Source organism: Belonocnema kinseyi, chromosome 5, assembly GCF_010883055.1.
Source record: "Belonocnema kinseyi isolate 2016_QV_RU_SX_M_011 chromosome 5, B_treatae_v1, whole genome shotgun sequence".
NCBI classification, from domain to species: Eukaryota; Metazoa; Arthropoda; class Insecta; order Hymenoptera; family Cynipidae; genus Belonocnema; species Belonocnema kinseyi.
In genome coordinates this window covers 135,481,292-135,505,301 of record NC_046661.1, presented here as the reverse complement: position 1 = coordinate 135,505,301, position 24,010 = coordinate 135,481,292, and the positions used below count along the sequence as shown (strand labels likewise).

The following is a 24,010-nucleotide window of genomic DNA, read 5'->3' as shown; positions in this document are numbered from 1 at the left end:
ATTATTTTTATTTTCAACCAAAAATATGAATTTTCGAACAAGTTTAATTTTAAAACAAGAAGATTCATTTTCTACCAAAAAAGACGATTTTTTTAACAAAATTTAACTAAAGTAATGAAAGTTTAAACTAAAATGATGAATCTTTAACCAAATATTTTTATTTAAAAAAATGCAGTTTCTAACAAGAAGTTTCAAACAAAGTTTCAAACAAGAGGATTAATTTTTAAACAAAGAGATTATTTTTTAACAAAATATTATATAAATTTTCAACTAAGAAAAATAATTTTTTTTAAAGTGAAATAATTGAGTTTTGTATTAAAAAGGATCAATTTTCAACCAAAACTAACAGATGAAATTTCAGTTGAATAATTAATTTTCAACCAAAAATGAAATAGTTGAATTTTCAGTTAAAAAAATTAATTTTCCCCAAAAAACATACATTTTTAACTAAAGTTATAAAAATTTCAACTAAAATAAAGAATTTTTAACCAAATATTTTTATTTTTAACAAAAAAGATGAATTTTAATTTTAACACAAAAAGATTAATTTTTTACCAAAAAATACGATTTTTCAACAAAATATATAAATTTTTAACTAAGAAAGATAATTTCTTTTCAAAGTGAAATAATTGAGTTTTGTACTAAAAAGGATCAATTTTCCACAAAAAATAAAAGATAAAATTTCAGTAAAAAAAAAAATATTCAATTAAAAATGAAATAGTTAAATTTTCAGTTAGAAAACTAATTTAAAAAAAGACAAATTTTTAACTAAAGTGATGAAAGTTTCAACTAAAATGAAGAATTTTTAACTAAATATTTTTATTTTCAACAAAAAAAATGAATTTTCTAACAAGAAGATTAATTTTATACCAAAAAATACGATTTTTGAACAAAATATATCAATAATTAACTGAGACATATAAATTTTTTAATGAAATAGTTGAGTTTTGTACTAAAAAAGATCAAATTTCCAAAAACATAAAATATCAGTTAAAAAAAATAATTTTCAACCAAAAATGAAATAATTAAATTTTCAGTTAAAAAAATTAAATAAAAAAAGAAAAAACCAACTAAGGCGATGAATGTTTCAAATAATATGATGAATCTTTAATTAAATATTTTTATTTTCAACAAAAAAGATGAATTTTCGAACAAGAAATTCAATTTGATAACAAGAAGATTAATTTTGTACCAAAAAGATGAGTTTTTAACAAAATATATAAATTTATAACTAAGAAAGTTTAATTTTTTTAATGAAATCGTTGAGTTTTGTACTAAAAAGGATCAATTTTAAAAAAAAAAATAAAATAAATGATAAAATTTCAGTTAAAAATATGAATTTAAAAAAATACCAAGTTTTAACAAAGTGATGAAAGTTTTATATAAAATGATGAATTTTTAACCAAATATTTTTATTTTCAACAAAAAAAGAGTTTTCTAACAAGAAGTTTAATTTTAAAACAAGAAAAAAATATTAATTTTGAATAAAACAGTTTAACTTCCAACCAAGTACTAAAATTTGCATTTAAAAAAATATTAATTCTAAACCAAAAAATGTAGTATTTGATACTCCAACAGACAAAAAATTAATTTTTAATAAAAAACTTGTCAAGAGAAATTGAATTTTCAAACAAAGGCTCACATAATTTTTTACCCAATCAAGATATTTTAGATTTATTTCCTGATTCCTGTAGAGTTTATCGCCTTCTTTCGAAATCCGCGAGAAAATTTCGAAAATGTTAAAAATTAACAAAATGACGACAGTTTCTCTGAAAATATTAATAGCCGGTTTTTGAAAAAACCCCAAACTTATATTTTTTGCCAATTTTTTTTTTAAATTAAAAAAAATTAATTTGAAAAAGAAAATGAAATTTCACAAAATAGTTAATCGCAGCAATATAAAGCTAATTTTACAAATAATTAAATATTGTTAGTCAATTTTATATTGAAATTAACAAAAAAATTGAGCAAAATATATCGAAAATAATCCTTTGAATAAAAAAAATAGTGCCCTGATATTTCCAGATTTTCCAGGCGATTTAATTTAAGTTAAAAAAATATATATTTGATTAAAATAATTTGTGACTGATTGTATTTGATGAAAAGAGTACCTGCAAATTTGACACTGCCTCTGCGGTGCCATTGCAGTAAACATGACAATGACTGAATAATTCCTTGGAGTAGTTTTTACAAATTCTTTAAACTTTGCACCATTGAATTTGATAACTGGTCTCTTCATTGCCATGTCAGTCAACTGTTGAACTCGTTCAGCCAATGAGGCACTCTGACTCTGGAAATTTTATTTTATTTCACTTATAAATAATAAAATACCAGAAAAAAAAAAAAACGCGAGCGAATTTTTGTTTCTCGCGCAGTTTTCAAATTAAAATATAAAATTAATATTACTACAAAATTTTGTATTTAATAGCATCTATTATCTAAAATTAAAATTAAAAAAAAAGAAAAGCAGGGACATTTAAAAAATAATTATTTCAAAAGAAAAACTATAAAATAATCTAAAGTTGTTAGAAATTGTAAGCTTTATTTGCAAAGTCAAGTGATTTTGTTTAAAAATAATTTTCCGTGAAAAAAAGCGCCGACAAAAAAACTAACATTATATAACCAAAAATTGTTCAAGATTGTAAATCTTCCTTCAAACCTAAAGCTTCACAAAATAAATGAATTTTTAAGAGTAGATAAATTTTGAACCAAACATGAAATATTAAAATTTTCTGTTAAAAAAATTAAGTTTGAAAAAAATAGAAATTAGTTATATTTCGAACACAGAAAAAGGGTTTTCAATTGAAATGATACATTTTCAAAAAATAAAATTAATTCTTAATGAAAAAGTTGACTTTTTAAATCGAAAATCGAATAATATAACATATAAAAATACGAATTTTCTACCAAAATAATCGAATTTTCAACTAGGAATGATAAATTTTCAAGCAAGAGTGAAATACTTACAATTACAATTAAGAAATTAATTTTTAAATAAAAAAACTATTTTACACTCAGTTTTTTCAACTAAGAAAATTAATTTTCCACGCAAAAAAGGATCAATTTTTAACATAATATATGAATATCGATACAAATATTTAAATTTAAAGAATTTTCAACCTAACAGATTTTCAAACAAACATGGAATATTTAAATCTTCAATTAGAAAAAATTAATTTAAAACAGAAAATTCCTTCAACTAAAATGATAAATTTTCAATAAAGAAAAATTAACTCTTGACCAAATAGTTGAATTTTCAACCTAAAGTTGAATCTTTAATCGAAAAAGGAAAATTTTCAAATAAAAAAAAAAGATACACTTTCAAGAATAAATAAAGTAGTTAAATTTTCCTTTAAAAAAAAACGATTTTCAACAAAAAAGCTTCCTACATAATAGTTAAATTTCAAAAAATAGAAAAAATTTCTCGAATAAAATGATAAGACTTGAAAAAAAAACTATTTTTTAACGAAGAAGTTTCACTTTCATCTAAATAAATGAATTTTCAATAAAAAAAGATGAATTCCTAACGAAAAATGTAATAGTTGATATTTTCACCAAAAAAGTTTTTTATTTAAAAATAACAACAGTTCTATTGAATTTTCAACAAATAATATCCTCAATTAAATAATAATTATATAAAGTAATCACTAAATAATAATAAAATTTTCAGTTAAAGAAAATTATGTTTTAACTGGAAAAAAACATTCATTAACAAAGCTAAATTTCAAACAAACAAAAAAGGTTTTCGACTCAAATGATGAATTTTCATCTAAAAAAATTAATTCTCTACCAAAAGAATTGAATTTTTCACCCAAAAAGAAAAGTTTTTAGAAAAATAAATTTTCAACTCTGAATGATAAATTTTCGACAAAAAATGGAAGTTGGCTTTTAGTAAAAATTTAATTTTCAACATAAAAAAAACTAATATTCAATGAAACAGATTAATTTTAATTAAAAAAAATTAATTTTCTACAAAAAAAGAGTCATTTTTAAAGAAATAGATGAATTTTTAACCAAATATTTACATTTCAGAGATTTTCACGTTGATATTTAAATTTTCAAGGAAAGAAATTAATTTTTAATAAAATAGTTCCACTTTTAGTTAAGTAGTTGGATTTTTAACCAAAAATGATTTTAATTTTTAACAAAAAGCAGTTGAATTCATAAAAAAAGAATTTTTAACAAAGCATAGAAATATTTGATTAAAAGAAAGCATTTTGCAACAAAAAAGATTTTTATTTAAAATAAAAAACAGTTTAATTCCACCAAAAATAGCACTTTGAACTAGAAAAGGTTTTAATTTTTAAAAAAGGAGGGGAATTCAAGCAAAACAGGCAATTTTTTAACAAATGAGTTGAATTAAAAAAAAGGAATTCTCAACCAAAATTGTAATAGTTGATATTTCAACGAAAATGATTTTAATTTTAAACCAAAAACAGTCGAATTAATTAAAAGAGCAAATTTTTTAACAAAAAAAGATGTATGTACATGCCAGCCAAATAATTTTCAATTAAAATTTAGTTATTTAAAATAAAAAAAAAACAGTTAAATTTAACCACAAATACGACTTTTTAACAAAATAGATGAATTTTCAATCAAAAATATCATGTTTAATCAAAGTTTTAATTTAAAATAAAAACGTTGAATTTCCAAAAAATAGCATTTTTAACTAAAAAAGATTTTACTTTTAAATAAAAAAACAACTGACTTCAATAAAAAATATAATAGTGGATAATTCGAAATTAAAAATAAAACAATTTAATTTATCAAAAAAATAACTTTCATTTTAAACCAACAATAGTGGAATTCATAAACAAAATTTTTCAACAAAGCAGATAAATATTTGACCGAAAGAAAGCATTTTTAAACCAAAAAGATTCTTATTTAAAATAAAAAACAATTTAATTTGACCAAAAAAATACATTTTTGAATAAAAAAAAAGTTTTTACTTTTAAATAAAAAAATAAAAAAAAAAAAAACAATCGAGTTCAACCAAAAATGTAATAGTTGATAATTAAAAAAAAACATTTGAATTCATAAAAACATAAATTTAAAAAAATTGATGAATTTTCAACCGAAGAATAGCATTTTTAATAGAAAAGGATTTTACTTTTAAATAAAAAAAAATCGACTTTAACCAAAAATATAATAGTAGATAGTTAAAAAATTCTTTAAATTAAACAATTGGATTTATCAAAAAAATAATATTTATTTTAAACCAAAAATAGTTGAATTCATAAAAAAAAAATTAATGAATTTTCAACAAAGCAACAATCGACTTCAATCAAAAATATAATAGTTCATAATTAAAAATAAAACAATTAAACTTATCCACAAAAGAATTTTTTTTTTCGACCAAAAAGATTTTTATTGAAAATAAAAAACAATTAAATTTAACCAAAAATTAAGAATTGTTCACTAAAAAGGGTTTTGCTATTAAATAATAATAATAAAAAACAATCAACTTCAGTCAAAAATATAATATTTGATAATAATAAATACAACAAATAAAACAGTTGAATTTATCGAAAAAATAATTTTCAATTTAAACCAAAAACAGTTGAATTCTATCAGAAAAAAAAGAATTTTTAGAAGAGTAGATGAAGATTTAAAGGAAAAATAGAATTTTTAATTGAAAAAGGTTTTATTTTTAAATGAAAACAGTTGCATTCATAAAAAAAGAAGAATTTCCAACAAAGCAGATAAATATTTAACTGAACGAAAGCATTTTTCAACAAAAAAGATTTTTATTTAAAATAAAAAACAGTTAAATTTAACCAAAAAATACGCCTTTTCAACAAAATAGATGAATTTTCAATCAAAAATAGAATCTCGAATAAAAAAAAGTTTTAATTTTAATTAAAAACAGTTTAATTCAACTAAAAACGACAAATTTTCAACAAAACAGTTGAATTTCCAAATGAAAAATGTACTAGTTGATATTTCAACCCTAAAAGATTTTGATTTTAAACCAAAAACAGTGGAATTCATTAACAAACATTTTTTAAACAAAGCAGATAAATATTTTACTGAAAGAAAGCATTTTTCAATCAAAAAGATTTTTATTAAAAATAAAAAACAGTTGAATTCGACCAAAAAATTTCATTTTAAACTGGAAAAAGCGTTTACTTTTAAATTATAAAAACAATAAACTTCAATCAAAAATATAATAATTGATAATTAAAAATTAAAAATAAAACAATTGAATTTATGAAAAAAGAATTTTCATTTGAAACCAAAAACAGTTGAATTCGTCCGGAAAAGAAGAATGTTCATTAAAATAGATGAAATTTTAATCAAAAATAGCATCTTGAATAAAAAAATTTTAATTTTAAACAAAAACAGTTTAATTCAACAAAAAAAGACAAATTTTCAACAAAACAGTTGAATTTACAACCAAAAAATGTACTAGTTGATATTTCGAACCTAAAAGATTTTAATTCAAAACCAAAACAGTTGAATTCATATAAATAAAAGAATTTTCAACAGAGCAGATAAATTTTTGACTGAACGAAAGAATTTTTGAACATAAAAGATTTTTATTTAAAATAAAAAACAGTTTAAATCGATAAAAAAATAGCATTTTTAAATAAAAAGGTTTTACTATTAAATAAAAAAAAATCGGCTTCAATAAAAAATATAATAGTGGATAATTAGAAACAAAAAATAAAACAATTTATCAAAAAAAAGAATTTTTATTTTAAACCAAAAACAATTGAGTTCATCAAGAGAAGAAAATTTTTCAAAAAATAGATGAATTTTCAACCAAAGAATAACATATTTAATAGAAAAAGGTTTTAATTTGATATCAAAACAGTTGCACTCAACTTAAATGGGAAATTTGTAACAAAGCCAGTTGAATTCATAAAAAAAAGAATGTTCAAAAAAGCAGATAAAATTTTCCTAGAAGAAAGCGTTTTTCAACCAAAAATATTTTTATATAAAATAAAAAAGAATTTAGTTTTACTAAAAAATAACATTTTTAACTAAAAAAAGTTTTACTTTTAAATTAAAAAAACAATCGAAATCAATCAAAAATATAATAGCTGATAATTAAAAATAAGAAAAATTAAACAATTGAATTTATCAAAAAAAGAATTATTATTTTAAACCAAAAACAGTTGAAGTTGTCCAAAAAAGAATTTTCAAAAAAAAATAGATAAATTTTTAACCGAAGAATAGCATTTTTAATTTAAAAAGATTTTAATTTTAAATAAAAACAGTTGAATTCATGATCAAAGAAGAATTTTCAACAAAGCAGATAAATATTTTCCTCAAAGAAAGCGTTTTTCAACCAAAAATATTTTCATTTAAAATAAAAAACAATTTAATTTACCAAAAAATAACATTTTTAACTAAAAAAAGTTTTACTTTTAAATTAAAAAAACAATCGAAATCAATCAAAAATATAATAGCTGATAATTAAAAATAAGAAAAATTAAACAATTGAATTTATCAAAAAAAGAATTATTATTTTAAACCAAAAATAGTCGAATTGATCCAGAAAAGAAGAATTTTCAAAAAAATTAATGAATTTTTAAACGAAGAATAGCATTTTTAATTTAAAAAGATTTTAATTTTAAATAAAAACAGTTGAATTCATAAAAAAAGAAGAATTTTCAACAAAGCAGATAAATATTTTCCTCAAAGAAAGCGTTTTTCAAAAAAAAATATTTTTATTTAAAATAAAAAAGTTTTAAATTTACCAAAAAATAACATTTTTAAATAAAAAAAGTTATACTTTTAAATTAAAAAAACAATCGAAATCAATCAAAAATATAATAGCTGATAATTAAAAATAAGAAAAATTAAACAATTAAATTTATCAAAAAAAGAATTATTATTTTAAACCAAAAACAGTCGAATTGATCCAGAAAAGAAGAATTTTCAAAAAAATTAATGAATTTTTAAACGAAGAATAGCATTTTTAATTAAAAAAGATTTTAATTTTAAATAAAAACAGTTGAATTCATAAACAAAGAAGAATTTTCAACAAAGCAGATAAATATTTAACTGAAAAAAGCATTCGAATTCAATCAAAAATATAATAGTTGATAATTAAAAATAAAACAATTGAGTTTATCAAAAAAAGAATTATTATATTAAACCAAAAATAGTTGAATTTATCCTGAAAAGAAGAATTTTCAAAAAAAAAAAAATAGATGTATTTTCAACCGAAGAATAGCTATTTTAATAAAAAAAAGGTTTTAATTTTAAGTAAAAACAGTTGAATCCATAAAAAAATTCAACAAAGAAGATAAAAATTTGACTGAAAGAAAGCATTTTTCAACTAAAAAGATTTTTATTTAAAATAAAAAACAATTAAATTTGACCAAAAAATAACATTTTTAAATAAAAACAGATTTTACTTTTAAATAAACAAAAAAAAAACAATCGAATTCAATCAAAAATACAATAGTTGATAATTAAAAAAAACATTTGAATTTATCAGAAAATGAATTTTCATTTCCAACCAAAAACAGTTCAATTCGTCCAGAAAAGAAGAATTAAAAAAAATTTTACAGCAACGCATATAAATATTTGACTGAATGAAAGCATTTTCTAACAAAAAATTTTATTAAAAATAAAAAAAACAGTTAAATTCGATAAAAAAATATGATTTGCAACCAAGAAAGGTTTGCATTTTTAATACAAAAAAAACATTCGAATTCAACCAAAAATGGCGAATTTTGAAGTTTAATTTTCAAACGAAAAAATTAATAGTTGATATTTCAACCAAAAAAAGTTTAATTCATTCAAAAAAGGAAGAATTTTCAAATAGATACATAAATATTCAAGCGGGCAAAACCATTTTGAACTAAAACTGATTTTTATTTGTAATAAAAAACAGTTAAATTCAACCAAAAAGGGTTTTAATTTTAAATAAAAGCAGTCGAATTTAACAAAAAAAGTGAATTTCTATTCAAAACAGTTGAATTTACAATAAAGAAGATAAATTCTCAACAAAAAAGGTAATAATTGATACTTCAACCATTTTTTTTTAAATTTTTAACAAAAAAAAAGTTAAATTCATTAAAAAAAGAAGAATTTAAAACAAAATAGATGAATACTTAACCAAAAATAAGCATTTTCAACCAAAAAAAGGCGAATTGTTAAAAAAAACAATTGAATTTTCAAAAAAAATAATAAAACTAAGTTCAATTTCAGTTTATTGAAAATTTCCTATCAGCTATTCAGTTTTATCAAATCGGTCAATTCACGTTAGCGTATTTCTAGCCGTTCCGTTTTTTTTACTTACCAAATTTTAATTAAACGCATTAGACATTTTTCTAATTTCTTATCATTAAAAATCGTCCTCTTTCAGCAAGAAAAACTCTAAAAAGTAACATACTCTTGTACAAAATTCGAGAAAATCAATGCTTCCTTTTATTTTTGAGGTTATGTTCGACGACTCCAATTATTTAGAAAAATGAAACAAATCCCACAAATTAAAACGGTTTGAGACATTTTGATAAAAAATCTCCGTGTCTAATTTCTGTTCCACAGTCTGAGAAAATATGATCAGCTTTCCAAAAATTGGAAAAATACTTTCGATAATGTCAAGTGACGTGTCAAACCAAGATTCGATCTCCAGCATTGTATTGTAGGAATTAATATAAATTAATAAAAATACTCACACTTTTGGTCCGATATTGACAGCTGACATTATTCGCATAATATAAGAAAAGTCCTATGAGGCCAAAAAATAATTTCAACTCCATTTTAGCCAATTTTGACAGACTTCTTGCAAGTCTTGTGTCAAAATCCCAAACACGTTGAAAAACCGGGACAGTGGATACGCTAGCAGACGAATTATTTAGCTTGACGTGGCAGTCAAATCATTTTCCGTATTTAAACTATTGTTATGATTTAAGGAACAAAAGCCTGTTTATAAAAAACTTTCACAAAATCTTACAATTATTATTTTAACTTAAACAGTTTCGTTCTGAAGATAGTACAAAAATGTTAGTCGCTATTTTGAGTCATGATCAGGGACGTGCTTGATAATTGGTTTGATTTGTTTTGAATTTGATAAAAACTTTTTTTTCAATTATATTGTAAGATTACTTTTTTAAATTTCCAAAAGATTTTATAGTCTGATTTTATCTTTCAAAAAAGACATTGACTGGAATTTTTCAACAAATAATTATTTGTTCCTTTTCCATTATTTGCTGTTTTTCTGATAAAAAGTAATTGACTTTAGTTTTTTCGTTAATATTATTTCAACTTTTTGAGAAATTATTGTTATTCCTCTATTACAATTTTGGGAAAATTGCATTTTTATAAATGCTGCAGTTTGGGGGTTTCAATATTAGATACACTACTGAGGGATCGAAAAAATTCTACATCGGGATTGGACAAACCTGCAGCGAAGGTCGCTGATTGGCTGACACCCGGTTTCCCTCTTTCTTTCAACGGTCACTTTAAATTATTTTACCAGGGTTGGGAATTTCTGTCAGGAGAAAAAAAATCGATTTTATTGTAAACAATGAACAGGTGTAGAGACATTGTTTATAATTATGTCATATTTTTAATATTTATTTATATTCTTTATATAAATAAATATAGCATAAATATTTGTATAATAAATAAATAATTTTTTTAATTAACTTACAATGTTAAAACTTTCAAATTATCGAGTAATTCATTGTAGTAAATTAAACATGTTTGATATTGGTGCTTTTCTCTGGGAATTAGTATTTTAAGAAAATAATTTGAATATAAAGTGATAAAAATTTGTAGAACTCTTATAATTTCTAAATATTACAGGTTTTGTGAGGGTTTTTTTATAGGAAATTAAATTTTTTTATCAAAAATGATTAGAATTAAAAGTTTTATAATTGTCTAACAGTTTTAGGTTATGACCGAATCTTAAATAAAAAATTGGTGTTTTAAAACACAAATTATTATGGTTCCAAGAATATTCGAAGAAAATTTACAATTCTGAAAAATTAAATTTATTATTATCTTTCACCGGAAATTAGTTATTTGCAACAAAGAAATTAGGTATAAAAAAATATTTGCAACTTTTAATAGATTATGCTGGTATTTCTTGTCAAAAATTAGTATTTTATATACAAAAAAAGATTTTTTCAGTTTATCAATACATTTCTTCAGATTATTATTTAGAATGATTAAATACATAATTTTCGCACAATCTTAGGTCATGTTGCAGTTTTATACCGAAAATCGATATTTTGAATAAAAACTCGTTGGATTTCAAAAAAGATTACAAATTTCAGTTTATTCTTGCGTTTTCCATCAGATATATATATTTCAAAGATTCAAAATTTTCAACAATATTCCAATTATTTTTTTCTGAGTATCTTTCAAAATTGGTTAGATTATAATAATTGTACAATTTTAGGTTATGTTGACGTTTTGTTAGCGGAAATTGATATTTTTGATAGAAAAATTTTTGTATATAAAACAAGATAAAATTTTGTAGTTCGCTCTCGTGTTTTTTTTTATAGAAAATCGGTACAGAATTAAAATACTTGCGAACTATTTTAAGTTACGTTTAAATTTTTCAGCGATAATTAGTTATTGTAAAAAAATAGGTATAAAAGAAGATTTACCATTTTACTTTTGTGTTAGTATTTCGTCAAAGATTCATATTTTTATTTAAAAAAAAAGACTTTTCAGATTATCTTCTTCTGATTATCGTTCAGAATATTTCAATTCACAATTTTTGTACAATTTAGGTTATGCTTACATTTTTTACCAGAATTCAGTATATTTTTTTCAAAGAAGATTGAGAACCATGGAACAATTTTAGGTTATGGATGCAAATATTTTTTCGTCAGCAATTGATTATTTTAATCGGCAATAATTCAACTTTAAAAATTAAACTAAAAATTTCGAACAACTTTAGTTTATCTCGGACAATAATAGCGGTTTTCAACCAAAGTAGGCCATTTCAAAAAAATACACTTGGCTACAAAAATCAAACTTAAAATTTGGAACTATTTTAGGTTATGCTAGTGTTTTACCTCTCAAATTTTTATTTTTGATCCAAAATGTGAAATTGTTTAATTGTTCATGTACTGATTATGATATAAAAATAGTTTCTTTTAATATTAATTTTAAATTTTTATTTAAAAAGAAAGAATTTAATAAAAGATTGTGCGAGTATCGCTCTCGTGTTTCTTTTCTAATATGATTAAAAAATAAATTTAATTCAAAAACAAATGTGGTTCTGTGAGCTACTAACGTTTCGAAAAATCTTTAGAAAATTGTTTTATTCAAAAAGCATTGAACATTTAAAAAGTTGTATTAAAAAATATATATTTAAAGTAACAAGTTAATTAATAGAGAGACAAGAATTGATGGTACGAAATTAAAAGATGCTCTAATAGTATTAATTTTACATTTCAATTCAAACCATTTTTTTATTAATTTAAAGTTGAAACAAATAAATTTAATTTATAAATATATAATTACTGAACAAAATATCTTTAATAAATTAATAATAATTAATTAATAAATGATAAAAAAAAATGATTAAAAATTTTGGGAATAAGCTTTCGAATGAAACTAGATGCAAGTGGATGCAGTTTCCCAGCCCTGGGATTCCCGCGTAGAAAAAAAGCGTTAAAAGCAGCTGAACGACCGGTAAAACGATTTTCCCTCCAGCTCTCAGACAGAAACGCGAATTCACGGGGACAAGATGGTTTAGGGTTTAAGGGGTGTTTTTTCGTTTCGGGAATGTTAAGTGATCAGTGTTGTTTCGAAATTGTTTAATTTTACGAGTGTGTGATTATTGTTAATCGTTTATCGACTGTTCCTTTTTACGTTTCAATTTTTTATTTGAAAAATGTCCTTCTCCAAGGCGAGAATCCAACGTTTCAACGAACTTGGAAGTACGTAGAAAAACATTTATTGATTCAATTTAAAAAATAAGTTAATTTATTATTAGGATTTATAGTTTTTTGTGTTTTTTTTATTCTATATTTATATTTATTAATTAACTCTCTAACATTCGGAATATAATTTTCAATGAAGTTTAAAATTCAAGTTTTTAAAATTCAAGTTTAAAACATGAACATATTCTAATTTTTCGACTTTTATTTTTATTAAAAAAAAAATAAAAAAACAGTGCGCAGAAATTCGTTTTCGTTTAATCATTTTCTAAGAAATTCAAAGAAAGCTTTTAAGATTTAAAGTTTTCTGAAGTTTATAGACCTTATAAATTTCAATTTCTTCTCGTATTTTAATATTTCGGAAGCATATTCCAAATTGAAAATTAGATGAAATAAAAGGATTTCAAAAACGGATAAGTCAAAAGATTTGGAAAATTAAAGGCTTGTCTAAATCGAAAAAGAAAGTATTTCAAAATTTGAAGCTCGTTCAACATCATTTAATATTTAAATAAAATTATTATTAGACTTTTTTTTGTCTAAACAACCGCTGGGGAGAAAATTTGGAAAGGAAACTAAAAATTCAATCTAATTTTGAGTTTCTCGTCTTCAGAAAATACTAAAATAGATACTATATTTTTTTAAGTCTTAAAAATTTTCTTTTTAATTTTTCTCTAAACTGATTAATTATACTTTGAAAATATTTATTTAACTCTCGAATGTTTATAAAAAAGAATTCCTTCAGCATCTTTCAATAAATTAATTTTTCATAATCTTGAACCTGAAAAAAATAAATATTTCAAAGCATTTAAAATATTTTAGGTTTAAAAATTCCAAAGATTTAAAATATTTTTAGATATTTTTAAAAATTACCCGCTATTTTCAAGTGCTTTAAAAAAATGTTAAGGGATTTCAAAAAATTTCAAACTATTAAAATTTATTTAGGGTATTTTGCACATTTACAAAGAATTATCAAGAGCTTTAAAAAATTTAAAGGGATTTGAATTATTTTAGGATATTTTTGAAAATTCCAAGGAATTTTCAAGGGTTTTAAAAATTGCGGAAACTTCCCAAGGATTTAAATTATTTTAGGGTATTCTTAAAAATCTCTAGGAGTTTACAAGAGCTGTAAAAAATTGGAAAGGATTCAAATTGTTTCAGGATTACAAAAAAAAATTCAAGGAATTTTCAATAAGATTTTGAAGATTTCTATCGATTTGAAGTAATTTTGTAATATTTAAAAAGATTGCAAGGAATTTTCAATAAGATTTCAAAGATTTTGAAGGATTTTTGGGATAAGCTTTTAGCCTTAAAGGCATTTTCGAGATTTTTTAAAAATTGAAAAGGATTGGAAAGGATTTGAAATATCTTAGGGTATTTATAAAAATTTTAAGGAATTTTCAATAGATTTTAATAATTTTACTCATTTTAAAGGATTTAAAATATTTTCGGATAGGTTTGAAGACTAGAGGAATTCTTAAGAGCTTTACAATTTTTGAAGAAATTAGTATAGTTTAGCGTATTTTTAAAAATTTCGTGGAATTTTCACGATCTTTAAAATTTTTCAAGAAATTAAAAAAATATTTCAAAGAATTTAAATTATTATATAGGATTTTACAAAATTTCAGGGGTTTAAATTTTATTATAGGATATTTTTCAAAATTCTAAGGAATTTTCAACAGATTTCAATGATTTTAAATATTATTTAGGCTTATTTTAAAGCTTTCGAGGAATTTTCAAGAACTTTAAGCACTTTCAAGGGATTTAAAATATTTTAAGGTGTTTTTAAAAATTCCAAGGAATTTTTAGGAATTTCAAAATATTTCAAAGAATAAAACTGATTGTATAGAATTTTTTTAAATTCCAAGAAATTTTAAATAATTTTTTAAAATTTCAGTGGATTTGATTTATATATTCTAGAATATTTTTACAATTTCCAAGAAATTTTCAACGGAATTCAACCATTTCGAAGCATTGAAAACATTATTTAGGTTTTGTTTAAAACTTTCAATAAATTTTCAAGAACATAAAGAAATTTAAAGGAATTTTTTGAAGCTTTCAAAAATATAAAAAAAGATTGAATACTTTAAGGTATTTCTAAAATGCCAAAAAAAAATATTGTAAAGCTTTATAAAGTTAAATAAATTTTTCAAAATTTTCAGCATTTAAATTTTTTTGCAGAATTTAAAAAAATTCAAAGGAGTTTTGAGTAGATTTCACTCATTTTAATGGCTTTTAAAGGATTTTAACGATTTTAGGGTAGGTTTAAAGACTCAAGGAATTTTTAAGAGCTTTAATAAATTCAAAGAAGGTTTAAATATTTGTTTGGTGTCTTTAATTTTCCAAGAAATTTTTAAGAGCTTTAAAAATTTTCAAGGAATTCTGAAATATTTCAAAGGATTTAAATTATTGTAAATTATTGTTCAAAATTTCAAGGGATTTGAAATATTCTAAGGAATTTTCAGTAGATTTCAATCATGTAAATGGATTTTAAAGAATTTTAAAGATTTTTGGGTAGGTTTAAAGACTCAAGGAATTTTTAAGGGTTTAATTTTTTTTTAGAAATTTCAGAAAATCAAAAGATTTAAATTATTTTAGAGTATTTATGAAAATAGCAAGGAATTTTCAATAGAAATAACTTTAATGGCTTTCAAACGATTTAAAAAAATTTAGGGCAGGCTTAAAGATTCAAGGAAGTTTTAAAAATTTTAATAAATTCAAAGAAATTTGAAATATTTGTGTGCTGTTTTTACATTTTCGAGAGCTTAAAAAAGTTTCAAGGAATTCTGAATATTTCAAAGGATTTAAATTATTGTTTAAAATTCCAAGGAATTTTGAAGAGCTTTACAAAATTTCAAGGGATTTGAAATATTCTAAGGAATTTTTAGTAGATTTCAATCATTTGAATGGCTTTTAAAGAATTTTAAAGATTTTTGGGTAGGTTTAAAGATTCAAGGAATTTTTATGAGCTTTAATTTTTTAAAGAAATTTCAGAAAATCAAAAGAACTTAAATTGTTTTAGAGTATTTATAAAAATCGCAAAGAATTTTCAATAGAAATAACTTTAATGGATTTCAAAAGATTTAAAAGATTTCAGGGTAGGTTTAAAGAGTCAAGGAAGTTTTAGGAATTCTCAAAAATTCAAAGAAGTTTGAAATGTTTTAGGGTATTTTTAAAACTTCCAAGAAATGTTCGAAAGCTTTAAAAAGTTACAAGTAATTTTGAAAAGTTTCAAAGGTTTTATATTATTTTACAGTATTTTTAAAAATTTTCAAAAAATGTTGAAGTTCTTTAAAAAATGTCAAGGCATTTGAAATATTCTAAGGAATTTGTTTAATTTCCAAGGAATATTCAGTAGATTTCAATCGTTTGAATGTATTTCAAAGGATTTTAAAGATTTTTGGGTAGGTTTAAAGACTCAAACAATTTTTAAGAGCTTTATTTGTTAAAAGAAATTTCAGAAAATTAAAAGCATTTAAATTATTTTAGAGTATTTATAAAAATCCCAAGGAATTTTCAGTAGAAATAACTCAAATGGCTTTCAAAAGATTTTAAATATTTTTGTGTAGGTTTAAAGACTGAAGGAATTTTTAAGAGCTTTAATTTTTTAAAAGAAATTTCAGAAAATTAAAAGAATTTAAATTATCCTAGAGTATTTATAAAAATCGCAAGGAATTTTCAGTAGAAATAACTCAAATGGCTTTCAAAAGATTTTAAAGATTTTTGTGTAGGTTTAAAGACTCAAAAAAAGTTTACAAGCTTTATTTTTTAAAAGAAATTTCAGAAAATTAAAAGAATTTAAATTTTTTTACAGTATTTATAAAAATCCCAAGGAATTTTCAGTAGAAATAACTCAAATGGCTTTCAAAAGATTTTAAAGATTTTTGTGTAGGTTTAAAGACTCCAAAATTTTTAAGAGCCTTATTTTTTAAAAGAAATTTCAGAAAATTAAAAAATTTTAAATTATCCTAGAGTATTTATAAAAATCGCAAGGAATTTTCAGTAGAAATAACTTTAATGGATTTCAAAAGATTTAAAAGATTTGAGGGTAGGTTTAAAGAGTCAAGGAAGTTTTAGGAATTCTAAAAAATTCAAAGAAGTTTGAAATGTTTTAGGGTATTTTTAAAACTTCCAAGAAATTTTCAAAAGCTTTAAAAAGTTGCAAGTAATTTCGAAAAGTTTCAAAGGACTTACATTGTTTTACAGTACTTTTTAAAATTTTCAAAAAGTGTTGAAGGTCTTTCAAAAATGTCAAGGCATTTGAAATATTCTAAAGTATTTTTAAAATTTCCAAAGAATTTTCAGTAGATTTTAATCGTTTAAATGTATTCCAAAGGATTTTAAAGATTTAGAATTTACAAAGATTCAAGGAATTTCGAAAAATTCCAAAGGATTAAAATTTTTTTACCTTATTTTTAAGAATTCCAAGGAATTTTCAGTAGATTTTAATCATATAAATGTCTTTAAAGTATTTGAAATATTTTAGGGTAGGTTTAAATACTCGAGGATTTTTTTAGAGCTTTAATTTTATTTTAGAAATTTCAGAAAATCCAAAGAATTAAAATTTTTTGATAGCATTTATATAAAACTTTAAAGATTTTAAAGATTTTAGGGCAGGTTTGAAGACTCAAGGAAGTTTTAAGAACATTGAAAAACTTTTCAAGGGATGTGAAGTATTCTAGGGTATTTTTAAAAATTCAAAAAATTTTCAAAATTGCTAAAGCTGAGATTTTATAAATATTGATTCAACTCTCAAATGCCCCTGAAATAGGACTTTTTCCGCCTCGTTCAATAAATAAACTTTTCAAAATCTTGAACCTGCATAGTCTGCATAAAATAAAGATAATAAATGACCAGGACCATCTGCCCGAGCACGGAAGCAAAAGTTGCGCCCCTGAGAAAAATACGAGAAATATCGTTGCACAATTCAGCGGATCTCAATTTTCCCTGTCCGACTGCCTTCACCGGAAGTACCAAAGAGCCACCAAAAAAGCCCGAAAAACCCTCAATCTCTGTTTTTAAATTTGCCCCGATTTACAGAGAAGTTGAAAAGTTTTTTTTTGCCTGCCGATGCAAACATTTTGGAAAATAAAGTTCATTGTTGCAATATTGGTGTATTGTGGGACTTGAGAACCACTGACCCTGGAGACTAGAAATGGGGGGACAGCTGGCTTTTGATGCAATGTAAGCGTAAGGACTGAGGAAAGGACTAAGGGGTCGTCCTCATGGGGTACATAGAATTACCAGGTGTTACGTCGCCCCACACCCCCTTCGAATTTCACCCTCCCCCCACCCTATTTCTGCTCTCTTTGTGTAATATGGCAAGTAATCATTTAAAAATTAAATGCTCAAAGCTCTCTTCTGGAATTCGGAAACTTGTCCGAAATTCGAAAATAAGTTTATTCCCAGGCTCGAGGATTTATTCATTTTCATGGTGACTTTTTCTTTTTTTTTATCTGGAATCGGTTTTTTTCTGAATCTTTTAGAAGTGTATTGGAATCTTTTTTAAAAAAACTAAAATTATGTAAATCTTTTGCAATTTCTTCCAGCTCTTAAAAAATTATTGGAATTTTTTTTAATGCCCTTGAATATTTCAGATCCCTTAAAATATTCCAGGGTATTTTAAAAATGATGTGAAATAATATAATCCTTTTATATTTTTTGAAATTTCTTCAAACTTTTTAAGGCTTTTGAAAATTACTTGGAAATTTATGAAACACCCGAAAATATTTCAAAAATTCTTTACATTTTTTAAAGATTAAAAAAAATCCTTGAATCTCTAAACCTACCGTAATATCTTTAAAATCCTTTGAACGGCACTAAAATGATTGAAATCTACGAAAACTTCTTTTGGATTTTTATAAATACTCTAAAATAATTTCAATTCTTTGAAATTTTCTGACAATAATTCTAAAATTTCTAGAAGCTTTAAAAATTCCTTCAGCCTCTAAATCTACCCTGAAATCATTAAAATCCTTTGAAAGCCAATAAAGTTTTTTAAATGTGCTGAAAATTTCATGGAATTATTAAAATTAGATTAAATTGTATAAAATTTTGTAAAATAATATAATGATTTGAGATTTTTCAAAATTTCTTGACACTTTTTAAAGCTTTTGAAAATTTTAAAAATACCCGAAAATGTTTCAAGTCCTTGAAACCTTCAAAAGTTTTTCAAAATTCTCTGGAATTTTATAAAATACTGTTAAATAATATAATAATTTGAGATTTTTCGAGATTTCTTGACAATTCTTTTTAAAGCTTTTGGAAATTAAAAAAATATGTACCCAAAAATTTTTTAATTTCTTTAAATTTTTAAAGCTTAAAAAAATTCTATGGTTCTCTAAACCTACCTCAAAATCATTAAAATCCTTTGAAAGCCATTAAATTGATTGAAATATACTGAAAATTTGTTTGGAATTTTTATATATAGTCTAAAATAATTTAAATTCTTAATAATTTTATGAAAATATTTCTAAAATTTCTAGAAGTTTTAAAACATTTTTTAAGTCTCTAAACCTACGCTAAAATCTTAAAAATCCTTTGAAAGCCATTAAAATGATTGAATTCTACTGAAAATTCCATGGAATTATAAAAAATATCCTAAAATATTTAAAATCCCTTGAAACTTTTTAAAGGTTTTCAAAATTCTTTGGAATTTTTAAAAATACTTAAAAATAATATAATAATTTGAGATTTTCGAGATTTCTTGACACTCCTTTTTAAAGCTTTTTGAAATTTAAAAAATATGTACCCAAAAATTTTTTAATTTCTTTAAATTTTTAAAGCTTAAAAAAATTCTATGGTTCTCTAAACCTACCCCAAAATCATTAAAATCCTTTGAAAGCCATTAAATTGATTGAAATCTACTGAAAATTTGTTTGTAATTTTTATATATAGTCTAAAATAATTTAAATTCTTAATAATTTTATGAAAATATTTCTAAAATTTCTAGAAGCTTTAAAACATTCCTTAAGTCTCTAAACCTACCTTAAAATCTTAAAAATCCTTTGAAAGCCATTAAAATGATTGAATTCTACTGAAAATTCCATGGAATTATAAAAAATATCCTAAAATATTTAAAATCCCTTGAAACTTTTTAAAGGTTTTCAAAATTCTTTGGAATTTTTAAAAATACTTTGAAATAATATAATAATTTGAGATTTTTCGAAATTTCTTGACACTTTTTAAAGTATTTGTTAATTTAAAAAATACCCGAAAATTTTTGAAATTTGTAAGGCTTAAAACATTTCATAGTTCTCTAAACCTACCCTAAAAAAATTTTAAATCCTTCGGACCCCACTAAAATAATTGAAATCTACTAAAAATTCCTTGAAATTTTGATAAATACTATAAAATAATTTGAATTCTTTGCAATTTTCTGACTATTCTAAACTTTTTTAAAGCTTTAGAAATTCCTTCAGTCTATAAACTTACCCTAAAATGCTTCAAATCTTTTAACAGCCATTAAAATGATTAAATAATACTGAAAATTCTTAGGACTTTCTTAAAATACTCTAAAATCCTATAAAAACTCTTTTAAATCTTACTACTTGCTTAGCATTTTTTTTAATCCTAAAAAATAAATTAAATCCTTTAAAATTCTGGAAAATTCCTCGACATTTTAAAAAACTTTTGAAAATGTCTTGAAGGCTTATTGAAGGAAAAAATGCCTAAAATCCTTTTAAATAATGGAAATCCATTGGAGATTCCTTGGAATTAAAAAAGTCGAATATTTTAAATTACTTCAAGTTCTTTTAAGGATGTTACAAATGTATTGGGTCTTTAAACCTACCCTAAAATCTTAAAAACACTTTTAAACCCATTTAAATTATTAATGTGTACTAAAAATTCTGCAGAATTTTTAAAAATACTCGTAAAGAATTAAAAAACCATGAAATTTTTGGAAATTCTCAAAAATTCTTTAAAATATTTACAAATGCCCAAAAATAATTCGCATTTTTGAGAATTTTATAAGCCTCTCGAAAATTCATTGGAACGTCTAAAATACCCTAAAATAATTTAATGCCTTTGAAATTCCTTAAAAATTTTTAAGTCACTTGAAAATTCTTGGTAATTTTTTTAAATATCCAATTTCTTCGAAGTCTCGAAAACTTTTTGGAATTTTTGAAAATATCAGAGAATATTTCAAATCTTTTGAAAATTTTAAAAGCTTTCTAAAATAATTTAAATCTCTTAAACTTTTTTTGAAAATTCTAGAAACTTTTTGAAAGTCTTGGAAATTCCTTGGAAATTTGAAAAATGTCACGGAATATTTCAAATTTAAATAAATTAAATTCTTTGAAGTATTTTTAAATTTATTGAATCTTTTTGAAGCTCTTTTAAAATTTTTTGGAACTTTTAAACGTACCCTAATATATTTAACATTTTTTAAGATTTTTTGAAACTCCTCAAAATTCTTTAAGCTTTTAAGCCTATCCTAACATATTTAAAATTCTTTAAAAGCTATTAAAATTATTGAAATCTACTGAAAATTGCTTGAAATTAAAAAAAATATGCGAAAATATTTTAAATTCTATAATATTTTTTTAAAGATCTTGAAAATTTCTTCATTTTTTAAAAAAGTCTGCAAATTAATTTAAATCCTTTGAAAGTTTTTGAAAATTTGTGTAGCTCTTAAAAATTCTTTGGAACTTTTAAAAAACCTTAAACTTTTTCAAATCTGTTCGAATGACTCGTAATTTTTTAAAGCTCACGAAAATGTCTTGAAATTTTTAAAACTATCCAAAATTCAAAATTATTCAAAATGTTTTGAAATTTCTTCATATTTTGAAAAGCTCTTGAAAAATTCCTGAGGTCTTTAAATATGTCATATAACCTTTAAAATCCTTTGAAATAATTTAAAATGATTGATCTATATATTGAATATTTTCTCTAACTCTTTTGAAATATCCTAAAAGCTTTACAATTCTTTAAACTATTTTTATATGTCTTAAAATTGTTAAAATCCTACAAAGTTCCGAAAATTTTTTATTATTTTTCTAAATTTTATTATATTTAATTAATATATAAACGGAAAATATTCAAAAAATTGAAAATTTGTGTTAGCTATGTCAATATCTGATAAAAAAGCTAAAAAAATATGAAAAACGTAAATTTTTGAATAATTTTTTATCTGGGAAATCGAATTATTTTTGTCTAAAAATACCAAATTCAGGTGCAATAAACCAAAATGTCTTAAAGTTTTTAAAAATGATTTAAATATTCCTCGAAATCGAATCATTTTTTATTGAAAAAATTAATAATTTCGAAAATAAAATACTCCGCAACATAACAGAAGATTGTTCAGAATTGTAATGTTTTCTTCGAAATTTAATTATATTTGTTTACACTAACTGATTTCCTTAAAAAAAATATAATATCATTTGAAAATATTAAAAAATTAGAAAACTTGTTGGAACAAATTTTTGGTGTAAAACGCTAACGTAATTATTATTATTTTTGTTTATATTAAAAAAAAAAACGCTTATCAAGATCCGAAAAAGGAAATTGTGTTGCACAAATTCCCAGATTCAAAATTTAATAATTTTGTATTAAAAATACAAAATTTGGAAATAGAAACTCTTTTATAATCCAAAATTGTTAAGGAATTCCAAATGTCGTTAAAATTATGATAAATTTTGTTTAAAAATGTGTATTTTTCGATATAATACAATAACGCAACTTAAAATTGTTTAAAAATTGCGAATATTTTTTTAAAATCTTAATGATATTTGAATACCAATTTAAATTTTCATCGAAAAACATTAACACAATCCCAAATTGTACAAACTTGTACATTTAATTATTTTAAACAAAAATCATTTGATTTAAATCTAATCTTTTTGTCAACAATATGAACATAAGCAAAAATTGTTTACAATCTGTGAATCTTCTTTTTAAATAAAATTAAAAAAAAATCAAGTTTCCATTTAAAAGCACAAAAATAATACGAAATTGCTCAAGCTTATACATTAAAAAAATTTTTAAGCAGAAATCACTGGATTTAAACTTATTAAGTTTTGGTTTAAAATAATAATCTTAGGTGAAAAATCTAAAGTTTTTCAAAAATTATAAACATTCTTTAAAATCTAATAATTTTTTTGGAAATATGAAAAACTTAAGATGAGAAACACTTACATAATATATAACAGCAAATTCTTTAGAATTGAAACACTTATCTGAAATCTAATATGATTGTTCATATAATGACAGATTTTCTGTGACGAACGTTAATATATTTTTAAAATATTCAAAAGTTGTAAATCGTGTTTAAACTATAATTATTCTTGTTTGAAAATACCAAATTTTGATGTAAAACGCTGTAAAATAATTAAGAAATTATTATCCTTTAAAATCTAATGATTTTTGTTTAAAAATCCAATTTCTTGTGAAAAATGTTACTGTAAATTTTAAATGTTGCTGCTGATTAAAGCCCAAAAAAATTTGATTAGAAAAAGTTATCCACGTTCGAGGAAATAAATGTGTCACTGATTAGCAATATCAAAATGATGCGGACCGCAAATTGAAATCTTCTCGGATGCGGATTGCGATAAAAAATATACAATCGTCAGTTTCAATATAAATTAAATCTCACTCCTTAAGTATGTATTACAAATTACTACAAAACACAAATTTTTTTCAATTCGCAAAAGAAATATTCTTTAATATAGATATCACTACAAAAAGATTAAAAAAACACTTTCGATATTGCGTATTGTTGATTTCAGTAAGAAAAAATTGATTAGAAATAATTAGCATGTTTCGAGAAAATTGGTCTTTCAGGTGTTGGCAATATCAATGTGATATTAACCACAAATTGAAATAGGCTTGGTTGCGGATTGCGATGAAAGATATAAAATCTGTAGATTTGATAGAAATTAAAATTTACTTCCGAAGTATTACAAAACACAATTTTTTCAATTCACAACAGAAACATTCTGTAATGTAGATATCACTACCAATAGAATAAAAAAAACACTTTCGAGATGGCGTATTGTTGATTCAAGTCAGCAAAATTTTTAATGGAAATAATTAACCTGTTTCGAAAGAATTGAGCTTTCAGTTGTTGGCAATATCAAAGTGACACTGACCACAAATTGAAACAAGGCTTGGCTGCGGATTGCGATGAAAGATATAAAATCTGTAGATTT

At 22.3% G+C, this 24,010-nt stretch overlaps 2 protein-coding genes across 2 annotated transcripts in view; one reads left to right on the top strand and one right to left on the bottom strand.

Annotated features, from left to right (window-relative positions):
- Positions 1–9,932, bottom strand: part of LOC117173349 (tumor suppressor candidate 3) — a 22,230-nt gene extending 12,298 nt beyond the window's left edge. The window contains exons 1-2 of the mRNA XM_033361848.1: positions 9,639–9,932; positions 2,112–2,290 (exon numbers count right to left, since the gene is read on the bottom strand). Coding sequence (XP_033217739.1) covers positions 2,112–2,290; positions 9,639–9,722 — 263 coding nt within the window. The 5' untranslated portion in view covers positions 9,723–9,932. The remainder of the gene's footprint in view (positions 1–2,111; positions 2,291–9,638) is intronic.
- Positions 9,933–12,679: 2,747 nt separating this feature from the next.
- The window catches only part of LOC117172732 (hyaluronan mediated motility receptor-like), a 42,899-nt gene continuing 31,568 nt past the window's right edge, over positions 12,680–24,010 (top strand). The window contains exon 1 of the mRNA XM_033360902.1: positions 12,680–12,863. Coding sequence (XP_033216793.1) covers positions 12,818–12,863 — 46 coding nt within the window. The 5' untranslated portion in view covers positions 12,680–12,817. The remainder of the gene's footprint in view (positions 12,864–24,010) is intronic.